The 14,395-nt window shown below is 41.4% G+C and overlaps 1 protein-coding gene and 1 non-coding gene across 3 annotated transcripts in view; one reads left to right on the top strand and one right to left on the bottom strand.

Annotated features, from left to right (window-relative positions):
* Positions 1–14,395, top strand: part of Papss (3'-phosphoadenosine 5'-phosphosulfate synthase) — a 77,016-nt gene that overhangs the window by 34,850 nt on the left and 27,771 nt on the right. For both annotated transcript variants that reach the window (XM_080280594.1, XM_080280595.1), the window contains exons 2-3: positions 8,534–8,654; positions 13,765–13,985. In XM_080280594.1, coding sequence (XP_080136720.1) covers positions 8,534–8,654; positions 13,765–13,985 — 342 coding nt within the window. The remainder of the gene's footprint in view (positions 1–8,533; positions 8,655–13,764; positions 13,986–14,395) is intronic.
* Positions 4,763–4,881, bottom strand: LOC145410493 (5S ribosomal RNA). The gene has a single exon (XR_013899283.1). It is a non-coding gene; the product is annotated as a 5S ribosomal RNA (ribosomal RNA).

Genomic DNA, 14,395 nt, shown 5'->3' on the forward strand with positions numbered 1-14,395 from the left:
GGAGGCATAGAAGTTCTCTGCTAGATGTTCATGTTAAACGGGGAGCGGATATTGGTAGTGACCATCAACTCAGCATTGCAAAAATAAGGTTTAAACTTAAAAATCAGAAGAAGGAAAAATCTGGTGTTGGTAGATACGATATTGTTAAGCTTAGAAGGGAAGGAGAAGAAAAGGAGGAATTCAGATTAGAATGCAGAAATAGGTTTTTGGTGTTGGAAACGTTGGAAGAGGGGGAGAGAAGTGTAGATGAGATGTGGGAGGATGTGAACAAAGTTTTGCATGAGACTGCTGAATGTACGATTGGAAGGAGACATAGCTTCAGGAGAAAGAAATGGATATCAGAGGAAACGTTGGATATGATAAAAAAGAGAGGTGAGGCTAAATTGAGGAGTGAGATGCAATGCGTTGATGAACAAGAGATTGAATTAGCAAGAGCTGCGTACTGGAGTTTGAATTCAGAAGTAAGAAGGTTAGCTAGGAGAGATAAAAGAAGATGTGTGGATGAAAAGGTTGCAGAGACTGAAATCTTAATAAACAAAAATGATGGACAGAGTCAAAGAATAGCATATGAATCGATTAGAGAACTGAGTGGTAATGCAGGTAAACGCAAGGAAATACCAGTTAGAGACAGGGAAGGAAATTTATTAACCAAAGATGGAGATATTAAAAATAGATGGAAAGAGCATTTTGAGACAGTTCTTAATAGACCAATACCACCAGAAGAGGATATACCGTCTGCTCAGGAATATTTAAATATAGAAACAGGAGAGTTGAGGCTTGCAGAAGTGGAGAAAGCAGTAAAACAGTTAAAGAATAATAAGGCATCAGGGGAGGATGGTTTATTTCCGGAAATGTTTAAAGTGGAGGGGGATAGATTAATAATGATCTTGACCAAGCTATTCAATAAGATATGGGTGACGGGGTTACTACCATCAGTTTGGAAGAATGGTGTAATTGTTAAAGTTCCGAAGAAGGGAGACCTGAGTGAATGTGGTAATTGGAGGGGAATCTCTTTGTCACCGATAGCTTTGAAAGTTTTCAGTAGAGTGTTGTTAAATAGGTTGGAGCCGGTGGTTGAGGGTATTCTGAGGGATGAACAGGCTGGTTTTAGAAAGGGACGTGGTTGCAATGATCAGATCTTTATAGTTAGGCATTTGATGCAGCAACTTAATGAAATGAGAGTACCGTTAAGTCTTTGTTTTGTTGATTTTGAAAAGGCTTTTGATAGTGTTTCGAGAGAGACTATGGGGAAGATCATGAGACATTATGGAATACCAGAGGAGTTTGTGAGGGTCATTATGAACATGCATGAGGACACATTTTGTAAAGTGATGGTTGATGGTTGTCTGAGTGATTCGTTTGAAGTCAAGTCCGGAGTAATTCAAGGTGGTGTTCTATCGCCTTTACTATTTATATTGGTAATTGATTACATTATGAAACGCGTTGGAACAGAAACCGGTGCAGGTATACTTTGGGGAGAGAACAGGAAACTTTTGGATTTAGATTATGCAGATGATATAGTTTTGATTTGTGATGGGCCAGAAGAGATGCAGAGAGTGTTGGACTGTTTGGTGAGTGAAGGTCGCAAGGTGGGTTTGGTTATTAATTGTGGCAAAACTGAAATAATCAATATGAATATGGAAAATGCGCAGGAATGTGTAATTGGAGGTATGGTTGTAAAGCAAGTTGATAGGTTTAAATATTTAGGTACTTATTTAGCCAAGGATGGTTCTTTGAACTTTGAATTCGAGGAAAGTTAATATTAAAGAAGGCTAATCAGGCAATGGGAATGCTTAAAAATATTTGGAATAATAACAATTTCTCTTTGCATACAAAAATCGAACTTTATAAGGTAATGGTTAGGAGTATCTTAATTTATGGACACGAGTCTTGGTACAGCACAGTGACTATGGAAAATAAATTCTTGGTGTTTGAAAATAAAGCACTTAGAAGAATATTAGGAGTTAAGTGGTGGGAAAGGATACCAAATAGTAGAATTAGAGAAATAACGGGAGTGCAGCCGATCGATGAATATGTTAGATTCTCACGATGGAAGTGGCTAGGACATGTGTATAGGAGACAGGGAATAGTACGAAGTACACCAGGGTGGGTGGCACTTGGTAGGAGAGGTAGAGGAAGGCCAAAAGAGACGTGGGTGAGGACAATGAGACGGGAAGCTGGAGATGAGTGTTGGGGAGATCTTGAGGAGTTAGCACAAGATAGGATGTGGTGGTGTGAGTTCATTGAGGCCCTATGCATCGCCGAGGGTGCCACAGGAAATGATTGATTGATTGATATGTATCAGTAGCTAAATAAAAGACATAACGATAACTATGCCGAACGTCTGACCGGCAAAGTTATACGAGCATGAAAAAATGAGGCAAAATTATACCAGAGAGAGAGAGAGAGAGAGGAAAACTTAATCCAGAAATGTGAGAGAAGCTGACACGATGAACAAGGTACGTGATATCCGTAAATCTTAGTAAGTATATAGAAGGCTGATAACGAAAACTTCTATCTGCACATCTATCTATCTGTCTGTCTGTATGTTTGTATGTCTGTTTATCAATCTACCTAGCTATCTATTGCCAGACCCCTTGATCCTGTAAGAGGTGGCCACAAGCAAGTCGCCTCCACTTCGGCCAGACCTCTTCCATTTAGCTGCCCTCCCTTCAACACACAACCCCTCTCTCCCCTCCATCCCTCCAGCTCATCCTTGGTCTGCTCCTCCACCTCACTTACATACACTCTTCTAGTCAGTCTCATTCACCATCATCTCTACTGTAGGAAAATTCTGAAAAGCAAAGTTAAGTCAAAATCCGTGAGAGGTCAGATGAGAGGTAGGTGGCGTGGTGTGTGAATACGTGATATATGTGGGTCTGTAGAAAGAAGACATAATTTAAGCTAACTGTGCCTAGAGTCTGACCGGCGAACGTATACCAAAAATGTGAGAGGCAAACTTGTACCCGAAATGTGAGGTGAGGTGACAGGGAGGTGATGTGGTGTGTGAATACGTGCCGTGCGTGGGTCTCCTGGATAACACCTGTGGCTGAGCATTCATTACCCCGGTGTACACGTGTGAGGCAGGGCGGATAATTTATTCACACTCTCTTATATTTATACTCATTAACAGCTTCAGTACCATGAACTAGTTTTGTTGTTTTGCTAACATCGTTGGTAGCACTTCTTCATGGGTTATTTATTTGACATATTGCAATTTAATACCATTTTTTTCTTCTTTTTTTTCTTTTTCATTACATACATACTTTGCGTCAGGATTTTATGGTGTACCGTTCAAACAAATAGCTGAGGAAGAGGTGTTACGAAATCATTAGTAACTCCTCCAGTACGATTTTTTTTTTTTTTTTTGCATACGAACGCCAAATAACTGTATTCAGCTATGGAAATAATTTATAAACACCAGAATAGTCCCACTCGTTAGCTCTTTTAGTACGAGTTTTTTTTTTTTTCCCTGTTATCAGTGGATGATTTTATTCGTCTCATACTGTATACCTTATAACCAGTCTGTACTTAGAATGTCATTTTATATTTTTGTAATCTGTAGTGGTGTGATAGTGTGAGAGTGGCAGTGTTTGCATAATAGCACTAAATACTGTGAAGCTTCATATACCTCTAATTAGCAGCATAGGTAGACTTGCATTTAGGTGATTTTAGGCAGTAATTGGGCTAGTGAGAGATGCTGAGAGGGAGTGGGGGGAAAAGTAGGATATTGTAGGAAAGAGGAAGAATCGTATTAACAGGTTGGAAAAGAATGAACTTGTCTTGTTTGTCTTTTACACGTACAGACTGTGTTGATGGTGACTCTACTTGTGTGTGTGTGTGTGTGTGTGTGTGTGTGTGTATGGACTGGAATTGACGGATTGATTTTATACACCTGGTACTGCATTATCCTAAATATGAACGTGCCACCCAAAAGTACGGTAGATATGGTCAGGAAAAATATACAGTTGTACCGTATAATGTTACCCGGTAAAAAAGTAAGAAAACGAACAAAGATGGAATGAAAGATACTCTTCTAAGTTTTCTAAAATGTTAGCTGGGAAATACGTACTGCATCAAGTTTTAAACCTTAGATGGACTGGTAAAAATATACCTGCTTATAAGTGTAACTGCGTTTCTTTGTGGCAGCTGTCGCTCCGTCATTAGTAACTTTCCAGCTCTCAATGCCACACCTGTTCGCCTTTACACCTGTTGCTTCTTTTCGTGTCATTACATCAAGAAATGCGTGAAATATACTTACCTGCCTGCGTGAATTTCTTCCTCACAGTTTTCAATAATTTTTTAGGTTGAGGAATTAATTGGTGTGAAAGAGAGGGAATGATGAAGGAGAATAAAATTGAAAGAAAGGGGGGATGGTAAGAAAGAAAATGGGAAAGATAGAGGAAGAAGGGAAGTCAAAAGTGATAAAGATGATGGCAGCAGTATCCTTGGGATGAATGAAGCTGTAAGAAGGAAACTTACGAGATCAGAGAACTGAAAAAGAAGTAGAAGGAGCAGAAGGGAAGTTAGGAGTAATGTAGAAGAAAGAAATTACGGAGGGAGGGATGGTGGAGACTAGAAGAAAAGAGCATAATAGTATAGGGGATTTTTATGTGCAAAATTGAATATGCATGAGAAGATTTAGATTCATTCATTCATTGCCAGACGCCATGTATCCCAAACGGGGTGGCCAGCGGCTTAGAGTTAATTGTTTTACAGGGAGGGGTACTAATCCTCACCAACCCCACTTGACACATAGGGATGCCAACAGCATCTGGTGTTCCCAGGCGGTCACCCATCCAAGTACTAACCAGACCCAACGTTGCTTAACTTCGCTGATCGGACGGGAAGCGGTATACTCAATGCGGTATGGCCGTTGACAAATACAGGGCTAACGCCTTATTGTCAATTTTTTTTTAAATCCGTAAGAGCGTCTAATTTTTCATATATATATATATATATATATATATATATATATATTGCCAGACGCCTCAATCCCGTTTGGGGTGGCCACAAACAAATCGCCTCCAAGTCGCCCTGTCCCCCGCCATTTCACTGCCCTGCTCCCAACTCACACCCCCCTCTCTCATATACCTCTCCACCCCATCCCTCCATCTCATCCTTGGCCTCCCCCTCCCTCTTCCCCCCTCCACCTCACTCACATACATTCTCTTCGTCAGTCTTTCACCCTCCATCCTCTCCATATGGCCAAACCACCTCAGTGTGTCCCTCATAACGCTTCCTATCACATCCACATCCACACCACAACGCTCCTTTATATCCTCATTCGTCAGCCTCTCTCTCCATGTGACTCCACAGGCTCCTCTTAAATAACTCATTTCCACTGCTCTCACTCTTGACTTGTGTCCTTCCAGCAACGTCCAAGCTTCACTTCGGTACGTTAGAGTTGGTATCACAATACTGTCATGTAGTAACTTTTTCACTTCCATGCTCACTTCCTTGTTTCTTATCACTTTTCAAAGAACCAGCAACCTTTCTTCCCTGCTGTACCCTTTCAAGCACTTCACCCTCCAAACCTCCATCCTTACTCATCACACTACCCAAGTACTTAAACGTACTCACATTTTCCAATTGTCACCATCCAACCTCGCTGTACATTCACTGACTTCACCTCTCTCAAAGACCATCACTTTACTCTTCCCTACATTCACCTTTAGATTCCGTTTCGTACACACTCTCCCAAACTCATCCACCAAGCCTTGCAGCTCCCCTTTGTCTTCACTCAACAACACAGTGTCATCTGCAAACAACAGTACAGGGAGTTTCCAAACACTATCCTCTCTCACCAGGGCCACTCCAACATCCACTACCCTACCTTGTACCTCTTTTATTACCCCATCCATGTACAGATTGAACAACCATGGAGATATGACACATCCCTGTTTCAACCCAACTTTCAAAGAGAAAAATTCACTTAGTTCACCATCCACACGCACTGCAGCCTTCGCACCATCGTACATACTCTTCACAGCATTCAACAACTTCCCATCTGCTCCATATATTCTTAACCCTTTCCACAATCCTTGTCTATCCACCCTGTCTTATGCTTTCTCCAGATCCATGAAAGCCGCATACAACTTCTTTCCCTTCTCTAGAAACTTTTCCACTAAAGATCTATGAATGAATATCTGATCTACACAACCTCTTCCCTTCCTAAAGCCTCCTTGTTCTTCTCCAACTAATTTCTCTGTTCTTTCTCTAACTCTGTCAATAAGTATCCTACCATACACTTTTCCTATTATACTAAGAAGACAAATGCCCCTATGATTACCACACATTTCTTTTTCCCCTTGTCCTTTGTACAAGGGAATAATTATACCTGACTTCCAATCCTGCAGGACTCTACCTTCCTCTCAGGCCAGTCTGCACATCTTCCGCATCCATTCTACTACTATCTCTCCCCCATGCTTCAGCATTTCACCACACACTCTATCAATTCCTGGGGCTTTCCTCGATTTAAGTTTCTTCATTGCTTCCACAACTACTATCCTACTGATTTCTTCCTGTCTTCTCACCTCCCTCCTTCTCCCAGCCATTCCCCAGCCACTTATACTCGCATTACTTCCATCTTCTATGTTCAACAATTCCTTAAAGTGTTCTCTCCATCTGCTCACTTTTTCTCCCTTCTCCACTAGTAATCTACCATTTTTATCTTTCACTCCCCTGCTAACTTCACTTCCACCCTGTCTTACTCTTTTCACCTCTTTCCAGAACATTTTCTTACAGTCCCTCCACTTTACACTCAAATTCCTTCCAAATTCCTCATCCACTCTCTTCTTACTCTCTCTTACTAATCTTTTCACCTCTCTCTTTCTTTCTACATATAACTCTCTCTTCCGCCTCTCAACTTCTTCCACGCCCCTATTTCTCCTCCATTCATTTTATGCTTTCTTCTTTCGTGCCACAGCCTGTCTCACCTCTTCAGTCTACCACGCTGTTCCTTGCACCCCCCTCCGTCTTCTCTTCCTTCCACACACCACATCACATGCTGCACATATTTCTTCTGTAAATATCCTACACACACCTTCCACGTCTCCCATCTGCTCCAATTCATATTTGCCCAATCGTTCCTCCACTTCTCTCTTATACTCTGCCATTTTCTCATCCTCTTGTAACCTTTCCACTCTCCTTGCAACTACTCCTTCCTCTCGTCTTTCCCTTCTTCTATTCCTCCATCTTACTTGAATTCTAATTCTGGCCACCACCAAGTAGTGGTCAGAAAGTCCACTCCCCCAGCCTCTATAAGCTCTTGTACCCATTACACATCTTCGCATCCTTTCATCCACACACACATAATCATTGCCTTCCTTTCATTCAGTTCACCACCCACCCTTCTCATCACTCGCCATGTATACCTGTGGATCATTTTATGCCTGAAGAGGGTATTGGCTATCACCAACCCCCTCCCAGCACATATGTCCACTAACGCACTTCCATTCTCATCTATCTCAGCAGGCACACCCCACTCACCAACTATTCCATCCACCTTCACATTCCCAACTTTACCATTCATATCACCGATCAAAAACACTCTCTCATTCCTTCCAAACTTTTCCATGCACACTTCTACATTTGTCCAGAACTCTTCGCTCACTCTTCAACCACGATCTTGCATTGGCGCATACACACACACAATCGCCCACATTTGTATTCCAACTTTCAACTTTACCCACACAATCCTTGACCCAACTGATCCATACTGTCTTATGCTCTTCTTCCATCTTTTACTCACAACTATACACACTCCTTCCTTTGCCCTCTCATTCTCACCTACTCCTGCACATATACCCCATCCATACTCCCATTCTCTCACACTTTCTCCTCACCATTTTGTTTCAGTTATTCCACATACATCCACTTTTGCACCCTCAAGCACCTGGACAATCTCTCTCTCTCTTTCACCACATCATTCGCTCCCCGTACATTCCACGTTCCGATAACCATGTCCTTTGTCCGGTCCTTGGTCGACATCATTTGGTCAGTCCTTGTCCGAGGCTTATTGTTTGTTTTTTTTAGTTAGTTGTTTTCCGGGGAGGGGCACTAACCTTCCGCCAACCCTTTTAGTCGCCTTTTACGACAAGCAGGGATACTTGGGGAGTATTCTTGAAATATCTATATCTATATCTATCTATCTATCTATCTATCTATCTATATATATATATATATATATACATACAGTATAAGATCAGTGTCTAATTAGTCGTAGTGTTAAAATGACTTTTAATTTGTTTCTCAGCATTATTGCCTAATTTTTCATAATACAAGAAATAGACTCTTTCAAATATATTTTAACCAGCATCATTATACTAGTGCTCGCAGTCAATTTTTTCTAGTGCTAGAATATTCAGTTATATATATTTTCCCAATATCAATGCCTACTTTGTAATAGTGATAGAAGACTCATATATTTATTTATTTATTTTTTTATTTATATAATTATTGATTCATGCATTCACTCATTCACTTACCTTTATTCCCAGCATCAGTGTCTAATTTGAAGTAGTGCTTGCAGAAAGCGACCAACGTGACCTACCAGCTGAACCATGTGTCCAGGAACAAGCGAGGACAGGTGCTGGGCCAGAGGGGCGGCTTCAGAGGATGTACCGTGTGGTTCACTGGACTCTCTGGCGCAGGTACACACACACACACACACACACACATTAAAAAGGAAGTGAAAAGAATAATCCAAAACAATCCAAAGTTAGTCAGAGATTCAGTAGAAATAAATAAATCAATAGTAATCATTGGTATAGAAGAGGAAGAAATTAAAAACAAAATCACTAGAGACAAAAAGGAGATGGCAAATGTAATGAACTTACTGAAAGAAGTATCAGAGGAAATCTGTAGTAAAGACATAGAGGAACACAAGAGGTTAGGGAAATACGAGAAAAGCAAGACAAGACCTCTAAAGGTGACTTTCCAGAGTGTAAACACTGTGGAAGAGATACAAAAAAATGCAAAGAATCTTATGGAAAAAGAGGAGTTCAAAAATGTATGGATAAAAAGATGTCTAACACAAGAGGAACTGGAATTACTGAAAGAGAAAAGGGAGGAAGCAAAAACAAAAAATGAGGGAAGATCAGAAGAGGACAAGAAGAAATTTTTACAAAGTAATAGGATTGCAGGTACGAAAGTGGTACACAAACAAGATGGAAGAAAAGGAGGAAGTTAGTAGAACCATGTCATGACAAGTATATAAACAAAATGATAAAGTTGATGTACTCAAATGTGGATGGAATGGTATCTAAATTACTAGAGATGAATGATTATGTCAGAGAAAATGAACCACAAATAATATGCCTAACTGAGACAAAATTAACACCAAGGATATCCAATGACATACTAAACTTAGAGGAATACAATATATGGAGAAGAGACAGAAATTTAAAAAAGGAGGAGGAATTATAATATTAACTAAGAAAAATCTAAAAGTCAAGGAAATAAACCTAGATATACCATCACAAGTAGAACTGATTGCAGTAGAGATCGACACATCTGAAGGTAAAGTAATTGTAGCCAATTTGTACATGCCACCCAAATCAAACACATGGGAAAGAGACGAATATGAGGACCTAGCAGAGAGTACAATTCAGAGTATAAGATCCTTGCTACATAAAATGGAAGAGAAATCGGAAAGAATCATACTAACTGGGGATTTCAATACAAATATAAATTGGAATACTCTAGATATAAATAGCCAAGAAAGCTGCTGGGACCAAAAGCTCCTGGATCTCGTACAAGAGTTTTTCTTAACGCAACATGTGAGGGAAACCACTAGAAAAAGAGGACTTGATGTACCTTCAGTGCTAGATCTAATATTTACTAGGCAAGAAAATGACATTGGCAGTTTAATATATCACCCTCCACTCGGCAAAAGCGATCATGCAGTACTAAATTATAACTTCAGGATAGCATTTGACATAGTAAACAGCACTGACAGTTACAAAAAGAGACTAAACTATAAAAAGGGAAATTATCAAGACCTAAAGAAGTATTTCTTAGAAGTTGATTGGGAAAATGAGCTTAGAGGACAAGATTTAAATGCTGTATATAAAAAATTTTGTGAATTTTATGAAATAGGAGTCCAGAATTACATCCCACAGCACAAAGAAGCAGATAAGAAAATACAGAAATGGTTCAATACAGAATGTAAAAAATCTAAAGAAAGAAGAGATTTGTTGTGGAATAGATACAGAAGACACAATAGTGAAAGGGCATATAATAATTACAAACAGGCAAGAAACGACTATACAAGAATAAGGAGGGAAGCCCAAAAACAGTTTGAAGAGGATATAATAAATAAAAGTAGTGATCAACCAAAGCTGTTTTACAGCTATATCAGAAGCAAAACCAAAGTAAAAGATATAATACAATCCATCACGGACGAGGGAATCACTTATACACAAGAGAAAGATATTTGTGAAGCACTAAATAAGAATTTCCAATTAGTTTTTACAGAAGAAAAAATTTTGAGAGAGACTATGTGGAACACGCATGTCCACACATACTACCAGATATACAAATAGCAGAAAAAGTAATACAAGAGGAGTTAAGTAGATTAGACAGAGGAAAAGCAAGTGGTCCTGATGAAATTTCATGTTGGGTGTTACGAGAATGTGCAAATGAGTTAAGTAAACCATTATTTTTAATTTTCAAGAAATCTTTGAGTCAAGGGAAACTACCTGATATTTGGAAAAAAGCAAATATAGTCCCCTTATTCAAGAAAGGAAATAGACAAAATCCTCTCAACTACCGACCAGTATCACTGACTAGTGTTGTAAGCAAGGTATTAGAAAAACTTATAAGAAAAGCTTGGGTAAATCATCTAGAAAAACACAGTATGATAACAGAAAGACAGTTTGGTTTCAGAAAAGGAAAATCATGTGTTACTAATCTGTTGAGCTACTATGACAGAGTAACATACACAATACAGGAAAGGGAAGGATGGGTGGACAGTATCTATTTAGATTTCAAGAAAGCTTTTGACACAGTACCACACCAAAGACTTTTATGGAAGCTGTACCATCAAGGAGGAATTCGAGGCAAACTGTTTTGTTGGATGCAAGACTTTCTCATAAAAAGAGAAATGAGGACAGTACTAAGAGGAAACTACTGATCATGGAAAGAAGTGACTAGTGGAGTACCACAGGGTTCGGTGCTGGCACCAATCATGTTTTTAGTGTACATAAATGATATAAACAGTAACACTGGAAATGAGAGCTATCTGAATATGTTTGCAGATGATGCAAAAATACAAAGGAGAATTACTAGCACAGACTCTTGTAGGGAGCTACAAGAAGAATTAAATAAACTTCATGAATGGAGTAGTACATGGCAAATGGAATTCAATGTGGACAAGTGTCATGTAATCAAGTTTGGTAAAAGTGGAAAAAGACCTGATTGGGATTATAAGTTAGGAAATAAAACCCTATACACATCAGAAAGAGAGAAAGACCTAGGTGTGATTATCAATAACAGACTATCTCCGGCTGACCACATCAGCGAGAAGGTACGGAACATGTATACACTGCTTGCAAATATGAGAATAGCATTCACATACATAAATGAAGACATGCTAAAAAGGATAATAACATCATTCATTAGACCAACCCTGGAATATGCATCAGTAGTCTGGAGTCCTCATCTCAAAAAGCATATAGACAAGATTGAAAAAGTTCAAAGGGCCGCCACAAGATGGATACCAAGCTTAAGGGACCTAAGCTATGAAGAAAGACTAAATAAACTGAATCTACCAACACTACAGGAGAGAAGGAAAAGAGGTGACATGATAATGCTATATAAGTGCATATCAGGAAAGGAGAAAATAGACATAAATGATTACTTAACATATGGAGAAGCATCAGCAAGAGGACACTGCAAAAAACTGCATAAGAAGAGAGGTGATAAAGACGTAAGGAAATTCAGTTTCCCAAACAGAGCAATTGATCAATGGAATGCACTACCGAATGAAATAGTGTGTGCCAAAACAATTCACAAATTTAAGGATATGTACGATAAATATGGTCTAAGACACGGGACAATACGAGCTTGACTCATTCCTGTAAAGATACAATTAGGTAAGAACAATTAGGTAAGGTAAGAACACACACACACGGCTCGCTGGTGCAGTGGTAACGCTCTCGCTTGCCAACTGGTGGACGGGAGTTCGCGCCTCGCTCAGGTTGCGAAAAGTTTCACTGACGAAGTGGGTGGTTACTGTCCCCCTTGAGCAAGGGGATGGGTGTGTACGTGTGTGAAGGTCACAGCCTTGCCCTTAGATCGGACTATATGAGCTCTCAGCTCCCTTCCGGGAGGGTAAAAGCTGACGATCACGACCATCAAGTGATCCTGACCGACCCGGTGAATTACACACACACACACACACACACATTCCCCTCTCCCCAGTCTCCCCTTATCTCATCAACTTCCATTCTCTCTCCTCTATACACTCACCACTTTCCTTCTGTACCTCTGTCTTACCTTTTCCTCACTCATCCCTGTCCCCCCCCCACTCTACATTTCCCCCTTCACGTCTCCTCTTTTCCCCTCATCTCTGCTGTTTTTCCCTCACCTCTAACCCATTTTCCCTCACCTTTGCCCTTTTCCTTCATCACTACCCAACCCTTTCCCATCTCTCCCTTGCCTTTCCCTTTTCCCCCTTGCCTTTCCCTTTTCCCCCTTGCCTTACCCCTTTCCCTCCTCACCCTTCCTCTCTCCCCCTTGCCTTTCCCCTTTCCCCCCTCACCATTCCCCTTCCCCTTACCTTTCCCCTTTCCCCTTCCCCTTACCTTTCCCCTTTCCCCCCTCACCTCTCCCTTTTCCCCCTTGCCTTTCCCTTTTCCCCCCTCACCTTTTGCCTTTCCCCTTCATCTTTACCCTTTCCCCCCCCTCATCTTTACTTTTTCCTTCCTCACCTCGACCCGTACTTCCTCACCTTTGTCCTTTCCCCCTCACCTTCACCCTTTCCCCCTCACCTTTACCCTTTCCCCCTCACCTTTACCCTTTCCCCCTCACCTTTCCCCTTTCCCCCTCACCTTTCCCCTTTCCCCCTCACCTTTCCCCTTTCCCCCTCACCTTTACCCTTTCCCCCTCACCTTCACCCTTTCCCCCTCACCTTTACCCTTTCCCCCTCACCTTCACCCTTTACCCCTCACCTTTCCCCTTTCCCTCCTCACCTTTCCCCTTTCCCCCCTCGCTTTCATCCTTTTCCCCTCACCTTTACCCACTCCCCCTCACCTTCACCCATTCCCCCTCGCCTTCACCCTCTCCCTCCCTCACCTTCACTCTTTCCCTCCCTCACCTTCACCCATTCCCCCTCATCTTTACCCATTCCCCCTCACCTTTACCCTTTCCCTCCCTCACCTTTACCTTTTCCCCCCCTCACATTTACCCTTTCCCTCCCTCACCTTTACCCTCTCTACTTCACTTCTACCCTCTCCCCTCATCCCTGTCCATTCTCCCACACCTCTGCTCTTTCTCTTCACCTTCCCTCTTTCCCCTCACCCCTGCCATTTCTCCCTCACCTCTATCCTTTCTCCCTCACCCCTACCCATTCTCCCTCACTTCTACCCTATCCCCTTACCTCTGCCTTTACTCTTTCACCTCTACCCTCTCCCCTCCACCCAACCTTGCCACACTCCTCTCTTTCTCACCTACTCACCTCATTCATTTCTGCTCCCAGGCATAACAGTAGTAAACTTCTGATCAAAGGAGTTCCTAATTCCACAATGTCTCCACTTCCAGGTAAAACAACTATCAGCTTTGGCCTGGAGGAGTACCTGATTTCCCGAGGCATCCCCTCTTACTGTCTGGATGGAGACAACATGCGTCATGGCCTCAACCGCAACCTGGGCTTCTCTGATGAGGACCGAGAGGAGAACATTCGCCGTGTATCTGAAGTGGCCAAGCTTTTCGCCGACTCCGGGGTGGTGGCGCTGTGTTCCTTTGTCTCTCCGTTTGCTAAGGTGAGGAATTATTATAATGCTACCAGGAGCACAAGCCAATCACATACCATTAAATTCTAGGTGACCAAGCTGTTTACCAACTCATGGGTAGTGGCACTGGGTTCCTTCATTGCTCAGTTAACTAAAGTATGGAGTTTGAGGCAATGTAATGCCACCTACAGCATACAGTAGGCTAGTCAACTTGCTCAGCATAATGACAGCTGTATTAGTAGAACCATGCTGTCACTTTAGAATTCTGTTCATCTTAAGAGAGAAACGTCTTAGTGAAAGGCGTACAAATAATCCCCAGTGAATCCACGCGCCAACAGACCCAAAGTTAAGGCAGATCATTTGATAGTAGCATGAATATAATAAAAAAGCCATGATGTTACTGGAAAGGTTATATGTTCTGGACTGTGGTAGCCTTGCCT

This window comes from Coenobita brevimanus, chromosome 85 (genome assembly GCF_032717465.1).
Source record: "Coenobita brevimanus isolate Jiangsu-jjx chromosome 85, ASM3271746v2, whole genome shotgun sequence".
NCBI lineage: Eukaryota > Metazoa > Arthropoda > Malacostraca > Decapoda > Coenobitidae > Coenobita > Coenobita brevimanus.